At 31.9% G+C, this 14823-nt stretch overlaps 1 protein-coding gene across 1 annotated transcript; it reads right to left on the bottom strand.

The window, feature by feature from the left end:
• Window positions 1-12099: 12099 nt before the first annotated feature.
• Window positions 12100-12737, bottom strand: LOC131618599 (uncharacterized). Its single transcript, XM_058889789.1, has 2 exons — window positions 12635-12737; window positions 12100-12536 (listed from the first exon to the last, which is right to left on the bottom strand). Exons 1-2 carry the CDS (start codon window positions 12699-12701, stop codon window positions 12220-12222), a joined length of 384 nt encoding a protein of 127 aa, XP_058745772.1. The 5' UTR covers window positions 12702-12737; the 3' UTR covers window positions 12100-12219.
• Between the last annotated feature and the right edge of the window lie 2086 nt (window positions 12738-14823).

Raw genomic sequence — 14823 nt, 5'->3', positions numbered from 1 at the left:
TCCCATCCGTTTTCAATAAATGTTGGGCATCACCCTGAGCTGTAAGTCTCATCTGTTTTCAATAAATCTTGGGCATCTCCCTGATCTGTAAGCCCCATCTGTTTTCAATAAATCTTGGGCATTTCCTTGAGCTGTAAGCCCCACCTGTTTTCAAAAATCCCTTTCTTATTTTCAATAAAATAGTTTCATCTGTCTTTTCAAATAATTCCACGGGCTTCTCCTTGAGCTATAAGTCTCAATCATCTTTCAAACATCTTTCATTTGTTTTTCATAAATAGTTATATCCTGGTTGTAAGTCCCAAACATTTCTCATCTGTTTTTCATAAACAGTTATTCCTGGGCCTCTATCAGAGTGTATGACCAAACACCTTTTCAATTTCAGTTTTCCTGGGCCTCGATCAGACTGTAAGACCCAACACCTTTCTTTTTCCTTTCATGATTCATGATTCACAAAACACTAAAAAACAACAAAAACATTTCTCTGCATTCATAATCAAATAACTGTTCATCATTAATTCACTGTATACTTGTTATAACTGTCATTTTTTATCATATTTGTTATACATATTGCATCTATTATATTTCATCATATTTGTTGTACTTGTTATATTTCTGTCAAATATAAACTATATATACCCTGCTTAGATCTCCGTCAGAGAAAACCCTAAGAAAAGCACATGTATATATATATATTATAGGACTATGACCAGGATTGAGGATTGCTTCCCAGTGAAGACTCTCCTAATTAGACAACATAGTTTTTCATCCCCAAAGAAGAATTATTCTCGGTGAAACCTATTAAAACCCTTAGATCAAACAATAGGGCACATCCACCTGAAGAGAATTATTTCCTGGTGAAACCTCTTACCTTTTTCTTAGAGCCAAATCAGGAAAACCAGCATAGCTTTCTCTTGTGCTATGACAAGGACCCTCGATTAGCCTCCTCTTGGGCTCACACTACAAGGACCCACAGGCTTCATAGAAGTATCCCTTAGATTCCTCTTGAGATTTTATACAAGGACCCTTAGGCTTCCTAAAAGTATAGGACATGACATAGTTACCTTTAGCCAACACCTGTGAGAATTCAATTCTTAGAATACCCAATCACAATCATTCAAGTGTTCACTCAATATTTGTATTGAGTCTTTCCCATTCAAAGAATGAGATATTGAATGTCTCAACTCTCAATATCTCAATCATCCCCAGTGGATTCAGCCTCAATCTCGGGATTTGTACGAGACAGAAATAGAGTCATTCATAGTCTCAAAACTCCAAAAGTTCACCTTTTAGAACTTTTTCCTCAGTGAGTCAGCCTCAATCTTGGGCTTTGTACAAGATAGTAAAAATTCAAACTCAGTAGAGCATTTCCTCTCAAAGTCATCCTCAATCTTGGGCTTTTATACAAGAGAGAAATAAATCATTTTCAAAGTTGTGTCCCAGCTGTGTCAGCCTCAATCTTGGGCTTTGTACAAGACATAAATAAATCATCACTCAGAAGTTTCATTCCCCTCTGAGTTAGCTTCAATTCTAGGCTTAGTACAGAATAGATGAAACTCTCCAGTCAAATAAACTCAGCAGAGTAATCCTCAATAGAGTCAGTTTCAAAAACTCTTTTAAAGCCTCAATCTTGGGCCTTGTATAAGACACTCAAAAACTCAAATCTTTTCTCCAGATGTGAGACATGATTCATCTCTATGGAAGAGACATTTCTTCTATTACACCATATTCAAACATACAATCATTATCAAATGATTTTCCCATTTAGGTGATGTAAGAGGCACGCGCTGTTGATTTCTATCCAGGCTGTTGTCCCTCCCAAATGGTTGAAAAACAGTTCTTTCATTTAAGAGATTGTAACTGGCATACTTGCGTCATTCAAGTAAGGTCCCCCTCTTATTATGAAAAGAACACTTTCTGCTACATATCAGATGTTTGTGGTGGAATAGGTGAGATATCTCTCTGTTAAGATGACGACTTGTCTCTTTCCCTCATCAGAGATAAACCTTTTAGCTTCAATCTTGGTATTTGAACAAGACACAAATTAAATCATCTTTGTCTACTAGTTCCCTGAACTACAGTTGCTCTGAATTCCTCTAGGGATACATAGGCACGAGGTTCACAAGAATCTTTGCGAGCAAATAAAATCAAAAACCTAGTCAGGTTCCCCGTCTTTTCAATCAATTTTCTCTCTCTCCTTTCACAAAGGAGAAACTTTCCCAATAAAACAATAAGCACAAGCCAACCACGGGTAAAAATCCATAAGGGCTCCCGTAGAGTACTACGGATACTTAGGGTGCTAATACCTTCCCTCTGTATAACCTACCTCTCGATCCTTTGATCTCTCTCATGTTCTCCCCACACCTACCAACCTAGAGTTGATTAAGATCTTTTCCCCCTTCCTCCTCGTAGGATATATTAAAAGTTCGTGTTACGTGTCTTCTATAACCAAAAGAAACCCCCAGGAAATCTTCAGGCACCCCTTCTGCGTGGTGTCATTTTCGCGCGCGACAGCAGTAGCCAACTTTTCCAATTTCTCAAGTATCTCGCCCGACGAGCCTCTTCACTAGCTCGGCAAGTCAAGGTAGTAGCCAACACCTCTCCTCGCCCGTATCATTCGCCCAGTGTGTCTTGTTTTGATCGACTCGCACGACGACCCAATCAATTCACATGACGAATCAGTGCGATCAGGGACTTCCTGATGCATTTTTCTGCACAAAATCAGTCCAAATTCTTGCGATTTCTACATGTTACAAGTCTCAAATCATCCATGAAACACCAGTTTTCATCATATAGAAACAACATAATTTATCCTATACTATGGGGATTATTATATTGCAATTCAATACCTCTAATTCACCAAACTTCATCATATCATCATCTATTCCTCATAAACCCAAAATCCCCTAAAATCAAGCCTACAATTATCCAACACTTAGGCCAAATATAATAATTAGGATAAACTCCCCTTACCTTAGATTGAAGCTTTAATCTTAATTCCTCTCTACGTTCGGCAAAACCTTCAAAGTTCTCCAATGCCCTACCTCTCCTCTCTTTCATGTTCTTCCAAACTTCTACGATCGAATGAAAACCCTTTTTCCTTATTTTCTCTTTTTGTTCCACTTAAACCTCTTGAATTTACCAAGTTGCCCTTATTATCTCTACCTCAATACTATTTTATTTATTTAATTAAAATAATCCCAACTAATTATTCTAAAATACTCCTAATTCCCAATAATTCTTATAACTTCTAGGCACCACTCAAAATCATCAAGACATCATATATCATCATCAAAATAACAAATATCATCATTAGAACATCAAAAATTCATAGAGACTCACACTAAATTAACTAAATAACTAATTACATAATTAATCTAGATTTTCAGGGGGTTACACACGACACTGCCATAATACCGTATACATAAACTTGGATGTGGTTACCATTCAAGAGAGAGAAGATAAAACAGTCTAGTTCTTCTAGATATTACCCTCTATATGAGAATGTCAGAGACTTTGATGCACGTACAGAGAAAGCCATTTCCGATAGTGAACACGGATCAGAGAGACCTCTCAGCATCGAGGATAAAATCAAAATCCTATATCCGATCCATGATAGCAAATTTGTATTCGTTCAACTCGACAACAACCAAAAAAATTATTGGAATTCTACCTCACAAAAAGGGGAATCTAAGATAACCTATACAAAGTTATACACTCATCAAGATTGAGACTTTGGCCACAAAGAGGAGAATAATGAAAATAAACGAGATGATCACCACTCTTAACATGTTCATTTCAAGATCAGCCCATCATGAACTCTCATTCTACATGCGTATAAGGAAGGATGAACAATTTGAATAGACATCAAACATGAACAAGTCTTCACACATCTAGTTGACCCTATTCAAGTCCCTTGTTATGTCAAGGCTCATGAATAGGGAGACATTATCCATCTATTGAGTTGTCCAGAGGCAGTGAGTATCGTCTTTGTTAAGGATGTATGCACCAACCAAAAACTATTATACTTTGTTTCCAAGGCACTAGAAGGTCGTGAATGTCGCTACCAAAAGATTGAACATATTGGTTTTGCCTTAGTGGCGCCTTCAAGGAAGTTGCAATGATATTTTCTGGCACACACGATAGTGGTTCACACATATTAACCTTTAAAGCAAGTTCATTTTAGACTAGATTTGGTAAGTTAGATGATTAAGTGGTCCATTAATATCTCATAGTTTTCCATCTCGTTCGAGCCCGGAAAGGCTCTAAAAGCCTAAGTCTTTGAAGGTTTAATCTCCTAGTTGACACCATTCATCTCGGTACCGTGCACAAACTGGACACTCTTCACATACTGATCATCAAACACTAGAGGAAGTGAACTCGATCTCATTTTTGTGAGCGACAAAGGGCTCATAGTTGAAGCATTTTTGCGTTTTGATTTTTCCACCAACAACAACCAAATAAAATACGAAACATTCATTGTCTGACTCACACTAGCATGTGAAATGGGAGTGAAAAAAGTCAGGCTACACATAGATTCTCAACTTGTGGTCTCCAAACTCAAAGGGGATGCACAAGTTAAAGATCCATTATTATAGAAATACGTAGTCCTGATCAATGATCAATGATAACATATGAGATTATACATGTTCCTAGGGAGAAAAACACGATGGGCATTAAATGTGCATGTTTCCAGTATCACCTAATCTCATTCACCGCCACAACAGAGTTCCCTCTTTTCCCAAAGACACTTTTTCAACGCAACGTTCTCAAAGAAACCTACACTTGGACTAGTCTCAAGATTTCTTCTTCAACATTCCATACTTCATCACTAGCAAGGCCGACCCAATAAGACTCAACAAGACAGGCCCAATACTGACATACAAATGGAAATTCGCTCTAGAGTACCACATATGAGCTTGTCTCCTGTGTTAATCTCCACTGTTAATGTGCATCAAAGGTCCTTTGCATTCCATGACGGATCAACCAGAAGTGGTTCTAATCGTCTCTCATATATAAGTGTGATTCTGAGTCACACTCATGTATTTTTCTCATTTATACTTGCATAGTTCTGTCTCTCTCAAACGGAAAATACTTAGATGAACACAGCCATACCACCTGGATTTACACACAACCAATCATATTTTTTTATTAATTAAATAATAAAATTAAAATTATCTCTCTCCTCCATTATCACAACCACCCTCCATGTTGACAATTAAAAACGACATTAAATTTTAAACAAATTTAAATTCTCTCACTTCTTATTGGTTGTTCCTAAATATAAGGATTTAGTGTCGTGTCCATGCAAGAATTGCTCCTCTCAAACACTGACTCAAACGTTGAAGTGATAATCTTGTAAATATCATCCTCTTTAATCACCGGATATCTCAACCATTGTATCAGAAACTTTTTCCTAGTGATCATACTTAATCTCTCATTCATTCTCTATTCTAGTACAAATAATTATATGTAAATTTATTAATGGATTGGTAGCCTACTTGACTATAAGCAACTTTATTGTTTAAAAAAAGTTGACTTTACCAATATCTAATGGTGAAGTCTCTTGATATTTAACAACGCCAAGTGTGTATGGGTAATCTGCGTGTAAAATCAAAATTTATAATGAAAATTTTCGCTTCAAGACCATTAATGGAAAATTTTCGGAATTTCTTTTTATAACTTGATCAGCCTTTGAAAATTTGTGATTGATTTTTTCTTTTTACAGGTAAATGTTACTGTAGTAAAGTTTGTGATTATATTAGTTTTTGGAATAGAATCCAATAACTTCTTATAACAATTGCAATGCTCTTTGGATCACTAATTGCTTTCAAATTTGGTCTTCCAATAGATTAAGTATTTTGTCGCATGTTTAATAAACCACTATTAGAGAAACCATAGTCAATTGTTTTAAAAAGAAAATAAACAAGATAATGTACTCCATGATTAGGACCGTTAACTACTCTTAATCCACACAAATGATTATTAGCAATATATTAAGATATATATTGCTATTTCGTTAAAAGATAATCCGCATAAATTAAGATCTATTTATCATCAATAATTTTGGCTTTTTATTCTTCAGTTAATTTGATGTATATAATCTCATTCATCAATTGTTAAAAAAAAAAAATGAGAAAAACTATACTTGTCGTTATACAAAAAGTATAGATATAGTCTCTCAATATTAGTCGTTACTTTTCTTCTTCTTATCTTTTAGAGAGGTGTAATTTATGATCGATTTTGATTTAAAATTACCTCTCCAAATCATTTTTGTTTTTCTATTAGTTAAATAAGTCATTTTCACATATATTTAGCTTTTTTTTGTGTGATTTCGTGATTTTAGTGCATTGTTGTTTGTTTTAATTTTTCGTCTTTGTGCGGTGTATTTTGTTTTTCCGTCTTTGTGCGGTGTATTTTGTTTTTCCGTCTTTGTGCGGTGTTCATTTATTTCAGGTTGAAAGATGAGTTTCGATCTACTGCAGATTCAATCTATGACTTTGATGCCATTAACAGAGACATGAGTATTTCGGACATTTCAATATAGTCATAGTTATATTCGGGTAGACATATGTAATTTGCCGTTTTATGCTATTAACATGAATGATTGAGTTTGTTTGCTGATTCATCTTTTCTGTTTTTGACGATTTTTAATTTGTATTACAATATCTTTTTAATAAAAAAAATTAATAAAAAAGATTCATTGTATCACTGGAAAAAAAATACTTTTATTGATGTGTGAGTCCAACCATTCTTTGATAAGAGGTATTTTAATAAAAACATATTTGTTCTGTTTTATTTATACACTTATTTTTGGTTGATTTATACACGTTTTGGTTGATTTATGCTTTTTTTTTAATGGTCATAAAATGATCATATGAATAATTCATTAATGGAATCGATGGAGTAGTAACAAATTTCTAAATTTTTTATTATTTTATTTTATTTTTAAGACAAATTTCTTCATTGTTTATAATTTTATTTTATTTTTAAGACAGTGGGCTATATGGTAAGACTTAGATTTTGTTAGAGTATTGAATGGTTTTAGTGTTGCGATTCCATATTTGGGCCTTATCTATTATACTAATAAGGACATCGTCCCTCCTAAAGTACAACATATTTTAGCGAATATCTTTTCAAGTAAAACTGTTAAGGACTTGGATGTAAAGTTTAACATGACTACAAGACAGAAAACAATTTTTGGTTGATTGCAAGCCGCAAAAGCTCAAGACTTTTTCCTTGTTATTTATATTTATGGGCTAGGCCAACATATGTTACCGGTGGAGTACCATACTATCCTAAGATACCGTCTTATGACCCATTTATTTCCTATTGATGAGACTTGTCCAATTTGTCGTAAAGCGTGTTTGGATATATTTGAGGAACAAACGATTCATTGTAGGGAGCTTCAAAACTTCAAATACTGACATGACCGTGTTAAGGATGTTTTGTTTGATATATTTCAACAGGCCAAAGTGTTTGCAAAGAAAGAGATGTCTGTGAATTTTTTGACTGACCCACATTAAGAGAGATCGACACTTAGATTAGCAAATGTTATGGCGTACAGGTGGGTAGGAAGAAAACATGTTTGTGAGGACTTGACTGAAGTTGTTCCACTGTTGGGACCAATGACTGATGGTTTTAATGTGAGACAAACAACTCTTAAATTTGCTTCAAGTAAAGTGGTCAAACATGATAAAACATGTTCCGACAACCAACATGCCTTTATAACATTTGTCTTTGACATTTTTTATTTTCTAGCATAAAAAATAGTTGATCTTTTACATATAGTTCAAAGACTTATGAATAGCAACATTGTATCTTTTAAGTCTATGAATGAAATTTTTAAGATGATTGATTTTACCATTGAAAAAAGAGTAGCAGTGTAGTTTGTTACTCGTTTGTCTTTTATTTTTGTATAAAATTTATTTGTATCAAAACGAGAATATTATATGACATAGCATTAAAATTTTATAAAAATAAATGTAGCATGAAAATGGTCATGTATTAGAATATATATATATATATATATATATATATATATATATATATATATATATATATATATATATATATATATATATATATATATATATATATATATATATATATATATATATATATATATATATATATATATATATATTAACAAATTTATTATATAAAATAATTAAAAAAATTTAATGGTTATACATTGAGTTTTACATTATCAATTAATGAGAATAAATTATTCAACAATGTTATAATAGTAACTTAAAATTTTTAGTCTGATGTGACGAAATACATAGTCGTGATTGATTTACAGTGTAAAATAATTTTTAACAATCAATGTTTGTGAGGACTTGACTGAAGTTGTTCCACTGTTGGGACTGAGGACTTATGGTTTTAATGTAACAACTCTTAAATTTGTTTCAAGTAAAGTGGTCAAACATGATAAAACATGTTCCGACAACCAACATGCCTTTATAACATTTGTTTTTGATATTTTTATTTTCTAACACAAAAAACAGTTGATCTTTTACACATAGTCCAAAGATTTATGAATAGCAACATTATATCTTCTAAGTCTATGAATGTAATTTTTAAGATGATTGATTTTACCATAAAAAAAGAGTAGCAGTGTAGTTTATTACTCGCTTGTCTTTTATTTTTGTATAAGATTTATTTGTATCAAAACAAGAATATTATATGACATAGCATTAAAATTTATAAAAATAAATGTAGCATGAAAATGGTCATATATTAGAATATATATATATATATATATATATATATATATATATATATATATATATATATATATATATATATATATATATATATATATATATATATATATATATATATATATATATATTAACAAATTTATTATATAAATTAATTAAAAAAATTTAATGGTTATACATTGAATTCTACATTATCAATCAATGAGAATAAATTATTCAACAATGTTATACTAGTAACTTAAAATTTATAGTATGATGTGACGAAATACATAGTCGTGATTGCTTTACAGTGTAAAATAATTTTTAACAATCAATGCTTGTGAGGATTTGACTGAATTTGTTCCACTGTTGAGACCGAGGACTTATGATTTTAAAGTGGGACAAACAACTCTTAAATTTGCTTCAAATAAAGTGGTCAAACATGATAAAACATGTTCTGACAACCAACATGTCTTTATAACATTTGTCTTTGATATTTTTATTTTTTAACATAAAAAGCAGTTGATCTTTTACACATAGTCCAAAGATTTATGAATAGCAACATTGTATCTTCTAAGTCTATGAATGTAATTTTTAAGATGATTGGTTTTACCATCAAAAAAAGAGTAGCGGTGTAGTTTATTACTCGCTTGTCTTTTATTTTTGTATAAGATTTATTTGTATCAGAACGAGAATATTACATGACATAGCATTAAAATTTATAAAAATAAATGTAGCATGAAAATGGTCATATATTAGAATATATATATATATATATATATATATATATATATATATCTATATATATATATATATATATCTATATATATATATATATATATATATATATATATATATTAACAAATTTATTATATAAATTAATTAAAAAAATTTAATGGTTATACATTGAATTTTACATTATCAATCAATGAGAATAAATTATTCAACAATGTTATACTAGTAACTTAAAATTTATAGTATGATGTGACGAAATACATAGTCGTGATTGCTTTATAGTGTAAAATAATTTTTAACAATCAATGCTTGTGAGGATTTGACTGAATTTGTTCCATTGTTGAGACCGAGGACTTATGATTTTAATGTGGGACAAACAACTCTTAAATTTGCTTCAAATAAAGTGGTCAAACATAATAAAACATGTTCCGACAACCAACATGCCTTTATAACATTTGTCTTTGACATTTATTATTTTCTAGCATAAAAAACAGTTGATCTTTTACACATAGTCCAAAGATTTATGAATAGCAACATTGTATCTTCTAAGTCTATAAATGTAATTTTTAAGATGATTGATTTTACCATCCAAAAAAGAGTAGCGGTATAGTTTATTACTCATTTGTCTTTTATTTTTGTATAAAATTTATTTGTATCAAAACGAGAATATTATATGACATAGCATTAAAATTTTATAAAAATAAATGTAGCATGAAAATGGTCATATATTAGAATATATATATATATATATATATATATATATATATATATATATATATATATATATATATATATATATTAACAAATTTATTATATAAAATAATTAAAGAAATTTAATGGTTATACATTGAACTTTACATTATCAATCAATGAGAATAAATTATTCAACAATGTTATACTAGTAACTTAAAATTTATAGTATGATGTGACGAAATACATAGTCGTTATTACTTTACAGTGTAAAGTAATTTTAACAATCAATGCTTGTGAGGACTTGATTGAAGTTGTTCCACTGTTGGGACTCAAGACTTATGGATTTAATGTGGGACAAACAACTCTTAAGTTTGCATCAAGTAAAGTGGTCAAACATGATAAAACATGTTCTGACAACCAACATGCCTTTATAACATTTGTCTTTGACACTTTATATTTTCTAGCATAAAAAACAGTTGACTTTTACACATAGTCCAAAGATTTATGAATAGCAACATTGTATCTTCTAAGTCTATGAATGTAATTTTTAAAATGATTGATTTTACCATCCAAAAAAGAGTAGCGGTGTAGTTTATTACTCGTTTGTCTTTTATTTTTATATAAAATTTATTTGTATCAAAACGAGAATATTATATGACATAGCATTAAAATTTTATAAAAATAAATGTAGCATGAATATGGTCATATATATATATATATATTATATATATGGTCTTAACTAGTGCCCTTAGGATAATGGTTAAGCATTCTAAAAAATATTTATAGGAAATTTGATATTTCAATTTTCGAGGAATTAACTACGCAAATTACCGAGATAAATTTACTATTTTAAAAGTATTAACCATTGCCTTGAGGGCACTGGTTAGCATATCCCATATATATTTTAACAAATTTATGATATATAATAATTAAAAAAATTTAATGGTTATACATTGAATTTTATATTATCAATCAATGAGAATAAATTATTCAACAATGTCATAATAGTAACTTAAAATTTAGGTTTAATAGTCATTTACTCCCTGCCATATAGGCGAGTTTTGATTTACCCCTTTAAAAAAAAAGTTTTGGATTACCTTCCTATAATTTTTGGACACCCCTAAACTTATTAAAACCAGTGGGGTAAATTAGGGGTGGCAAAACGGGCTGCCCGCCCCGCCTTAAGCCCGCCAAAAAACGAGCGTGGCAGGCATGCCCGCTAAGTGAAATGGGCATAAAAATCATGCCCGCCCCGTCAAGATGGCCGGTTGGCGGGCGGTAGGCTTGCCCGCCTATTTTATTTATATATATTTTTTTTCATTTCTTTAATAGATTAATAAATTTTTTTTACCTTTTAATTAAATTTTTCACTTATTTTTTAAAACAATTTCTTTAACTAATTTTATTTTAAAAAATATTACATATAAATATATAAAATAAACCATCAAGAATTGGAATTACTAGAATTAACTAAAAAAGAAGGAATTTTGGAGGAGGGGCGGGCTTTGGCGGGCGGCGGGCTATGGTGGGCGGCGGATTTTGGCGGGGCGGGCTTTGGCGGGCGGCGGGCCTAAAATCCCAACCCAACCCGCCATTTTTGGCGGGTGCGCGGGTCGGTCCGGCGGGCCACGACCCATTTTGCCACCCCTAGGGGAAATCAAAAAAATATATTTTACATTGAGGTAATTTTTCCTCTTAGGGGGCAAAAGACTTAAAATTTTAAAGTTAAAGGGGTTAATCCAAAACTTTTTTTTTAAAGGGGATAAATCTAAACTCGATTATATGGTAGGGGATAAATGGCTATTAACTCTAACATTTATACTTGATGTGACGAAATACATGGTCGTGATTGCTTTATAGTGTAGAATAATTTTTAACGGTCAATGCATATCTTATTTTCTTTAATTAAAATTTAAAAATATCAAATAATTAAGGAAAATTGCAATGAATTAAATAAATGGAGAAGTAATTTATTAGTGGGAATAATTTATTATTATAGATTTTTTATCCAAAGAGATCATAAATTTAAAAGTTTAAACATAGATAAAAGCAAACAGAAACAAGCTACACCACTATTTTAGAACCTGTGTTAGTTACAAGATCCTATGGTAGAGCTTTTAGGCCACATAACAAAAGGAGGATACCAAACATAAGAGAATTTAACAGAACCAAAAGGAGGCAAGGGTTTTCCATTGATGAGAAGACAAACACCATTTGTGACAGAAAGAATCGAAGGGTCAACGGGTTGTAGAGTCTTAAAACCTGTACAGGTCAACGTTAATTGGCTCTGTATGCAGTTACAGTTGTTGGTCACAACCACGTTCCACTCTGGCGTGTTGTTTATTTCTCTCCCACTCCTTGTTGTTCCAATAGTTATGTTGTTCAAAGAACACCCTATGGAGGATCCTGAAAATCAGAAAATATGAGATTGATCATGAAGAAATTAGTATATAGGAAAGTATAGAATTTTGTGAAAGTTGTAAAAAGATAAATAAAAAATATACCTTTGATAACAAGAGTAAGGAAGATGATAGATAGAAGACACTGGATGGTTGTACTAGTAGTAGCCATTATTCTTGAAACTTTTTCAGACTATGTGGTTTTGTTTGTCAAATTTGTCTTTATAATTCCTCTTATCACTATAAATAATAATAAAATAATCCTATATTTTAATTACAAATAAAATTGGTCAACCTTTTGATATATTTAATTCAAATACATATATTTTTTTAAATTTTTAAATATTTAACGTTATAGTTAATTCATCCAAGGAGAAAATTTAGATATAATTCCTTATTGTGGTTTATACTATTTTCTAATAAAAATTATGATAAGTGTATAATTTGTTCTTACCAATATGCAATTTTTTTTTATTTTGACTTTTTAAACGATTTAAAATACACTTGTCATATTTTTATTAGTCAATACTCAATATCATAAACCACATCTAAAGAATTGTAGGTAAGTTTTCTCCTTTATCAAATTCAATAGAACTAGACGGCTATCCGCGCGATGCGCGGATTAGTTTTATTAAATTGTTATCGATACATATAAAATATATTTGTATTGATATTTTATATTGAGTTTATTTTTTTAATCATGTTCAATACAATCAATTTAAAAAGTGAGTAAAATTGTTTAATATAATATATTATAAACATATTTAATACTATGAATTTATTATGATAATATAACTTTTTATTCATTAAATTGATTTATACCATATCAACATTTTCATGAGTGGTTGTCATTTTTTTAATTGAATTTAAATTAATAATAAATTCAATCACATATTATCAACAAAATATATAATATTATTTAATTATAAATCAATCTAAATTATAAAAAAAAGAAGAAAATTAAAATTAGAAAATTTCTTTGGCTACCTCCCAACCTTCTAGCCCACCTCTGGTGAAAAACCCAAACTACCCCTGACTTCGGAAATGCATCTCCGAAATGCAAGAAAAAGGTGTTTTCGGAGATGCATCTCCGAAAGCGCCTTTTTTTTTTGAAAAAATTGTCTTATTTCGGAAGTTCATTTCCGAAAACACCATTTCGGAAGTTCATTTCTGAAATACTACGCGTTTTGCAGATTAAGCAAAACAACCCCCTCCCCCAAATCATTTACCCTAATCTTCTTCCAAACTCAACCCCAAAGATATTTTTCTGCAAAACACTTCCAAGCTACATCAAAGGCTCCATCTACTTGCTCTACTACATTCAAAAGTCCTCCAATCTATTCAATCGGTAAGCATTTTGATTTTAAGATCTATGATTAAAAATTATATTAGGGTGTTTACAAATAGCAAAAAATGTATTAGGTTAGGTTTGTACTGGTATTTAGGATGTTTAGAATGTGTAGACATAGGTTTGATTTAGGATTTTGGAATCTGCCATTGGAGGTTGCAGAGAACTTCTGCGCAGAGGTGTTTCGGAAGTTCATTTCCGAAAACACCTCCATTCCCAGTTTCGGAAATGAACTTCCGAATTGTATCAAAAGTGCAATTTTTTTAATTTTTTTCTGTTGCCTCGCATATTAATCGATTTCAATTATTTTCAGGAACATGTCAGACAACGTAGCACGCATCAGACAGGGTAGAGAGACCCAGACTGCATCGGCTAGACGCGAGCGAGCGGCGGCGCAGCTGGCGTCGACACGTGGACGGGGGCAGGGGCGGGGACGACGTGTGCGAGTTCCCGTGGAGATGGACGAGGGTACGTCCACATCTGGATCGAGGAGTCGTCTGGCTGGGGTATCTTCTTCCCGCCAGCAAGAGGAGGAGGAGGTGGAGGTACCGGAGGTGGCAGTATCATACCACGAGGCGGAGGGTGTACCGGATGTTGACCCTCCACTCGGGGAGGAGGATGAGCAGGAGGAGGGCTACCCGGGAGGACCCAGAGACACTTCTGTGCTGATATTCTACCGCGAGCACGTCGCTCGGCGGATCTGGGAGGGAGAGGTATTTTTTTATAATTTGCCCGACTACATTATTTAACCGTTTATAATTTAGACATTTATTCAATATTTTATTAACCGTCTATTAAACATACTTTTTTGTTTGTTTTTTTGTAACAGGAGAGAGAGCCGTTGAAAATGGTGAACCACACCCGAAAGATTTTCAGTCTGTTTGAACCGACTGCCGAGTGGTTTAACGATGCTGTAAGAGGTTCAGGGCTCAGTGGGCTCTGCATG

Source organism: Vicia villosa, linkage group LG7 (genome assembly GCF_029867415.1).
Source record: "Vicia villosa cultivar HV-30 ecotype Madison, WI linkage group LG7, Vvil1.0, whole genome shotgun sequence".
Taxonomy (NCBI): domain Eukaryota; kingdom Viridiplantae; phylum Streptophyta; class Magnoliopsida; order Fabales; family Fabaceae; genus Vicia; species Vicia villosa.
Note: the sequence above shows the minus strand (reverse complement) of the source record. Positions and strands in the feature narration are given on the sequence as shown.

What these genes read in the sequence shown, in the direction of transcription:
- LOC131618599 (XM_058889789.1), bottom strand. Translation starts at nt 12,701, where the DNA reads ATGGCTACTACTAGTACAACCATCCAGTGTCTTCTATCTATCATCTTC. An exon ending in CCTTACTCTTGTTATCAAAG is followed by an intron (nt 12,537 to 12,634) that starts GTATATTTTTTA and finishes TCTGATTTTCAG; the next exon opens with GATCCTCCATAGGGTGTTCT.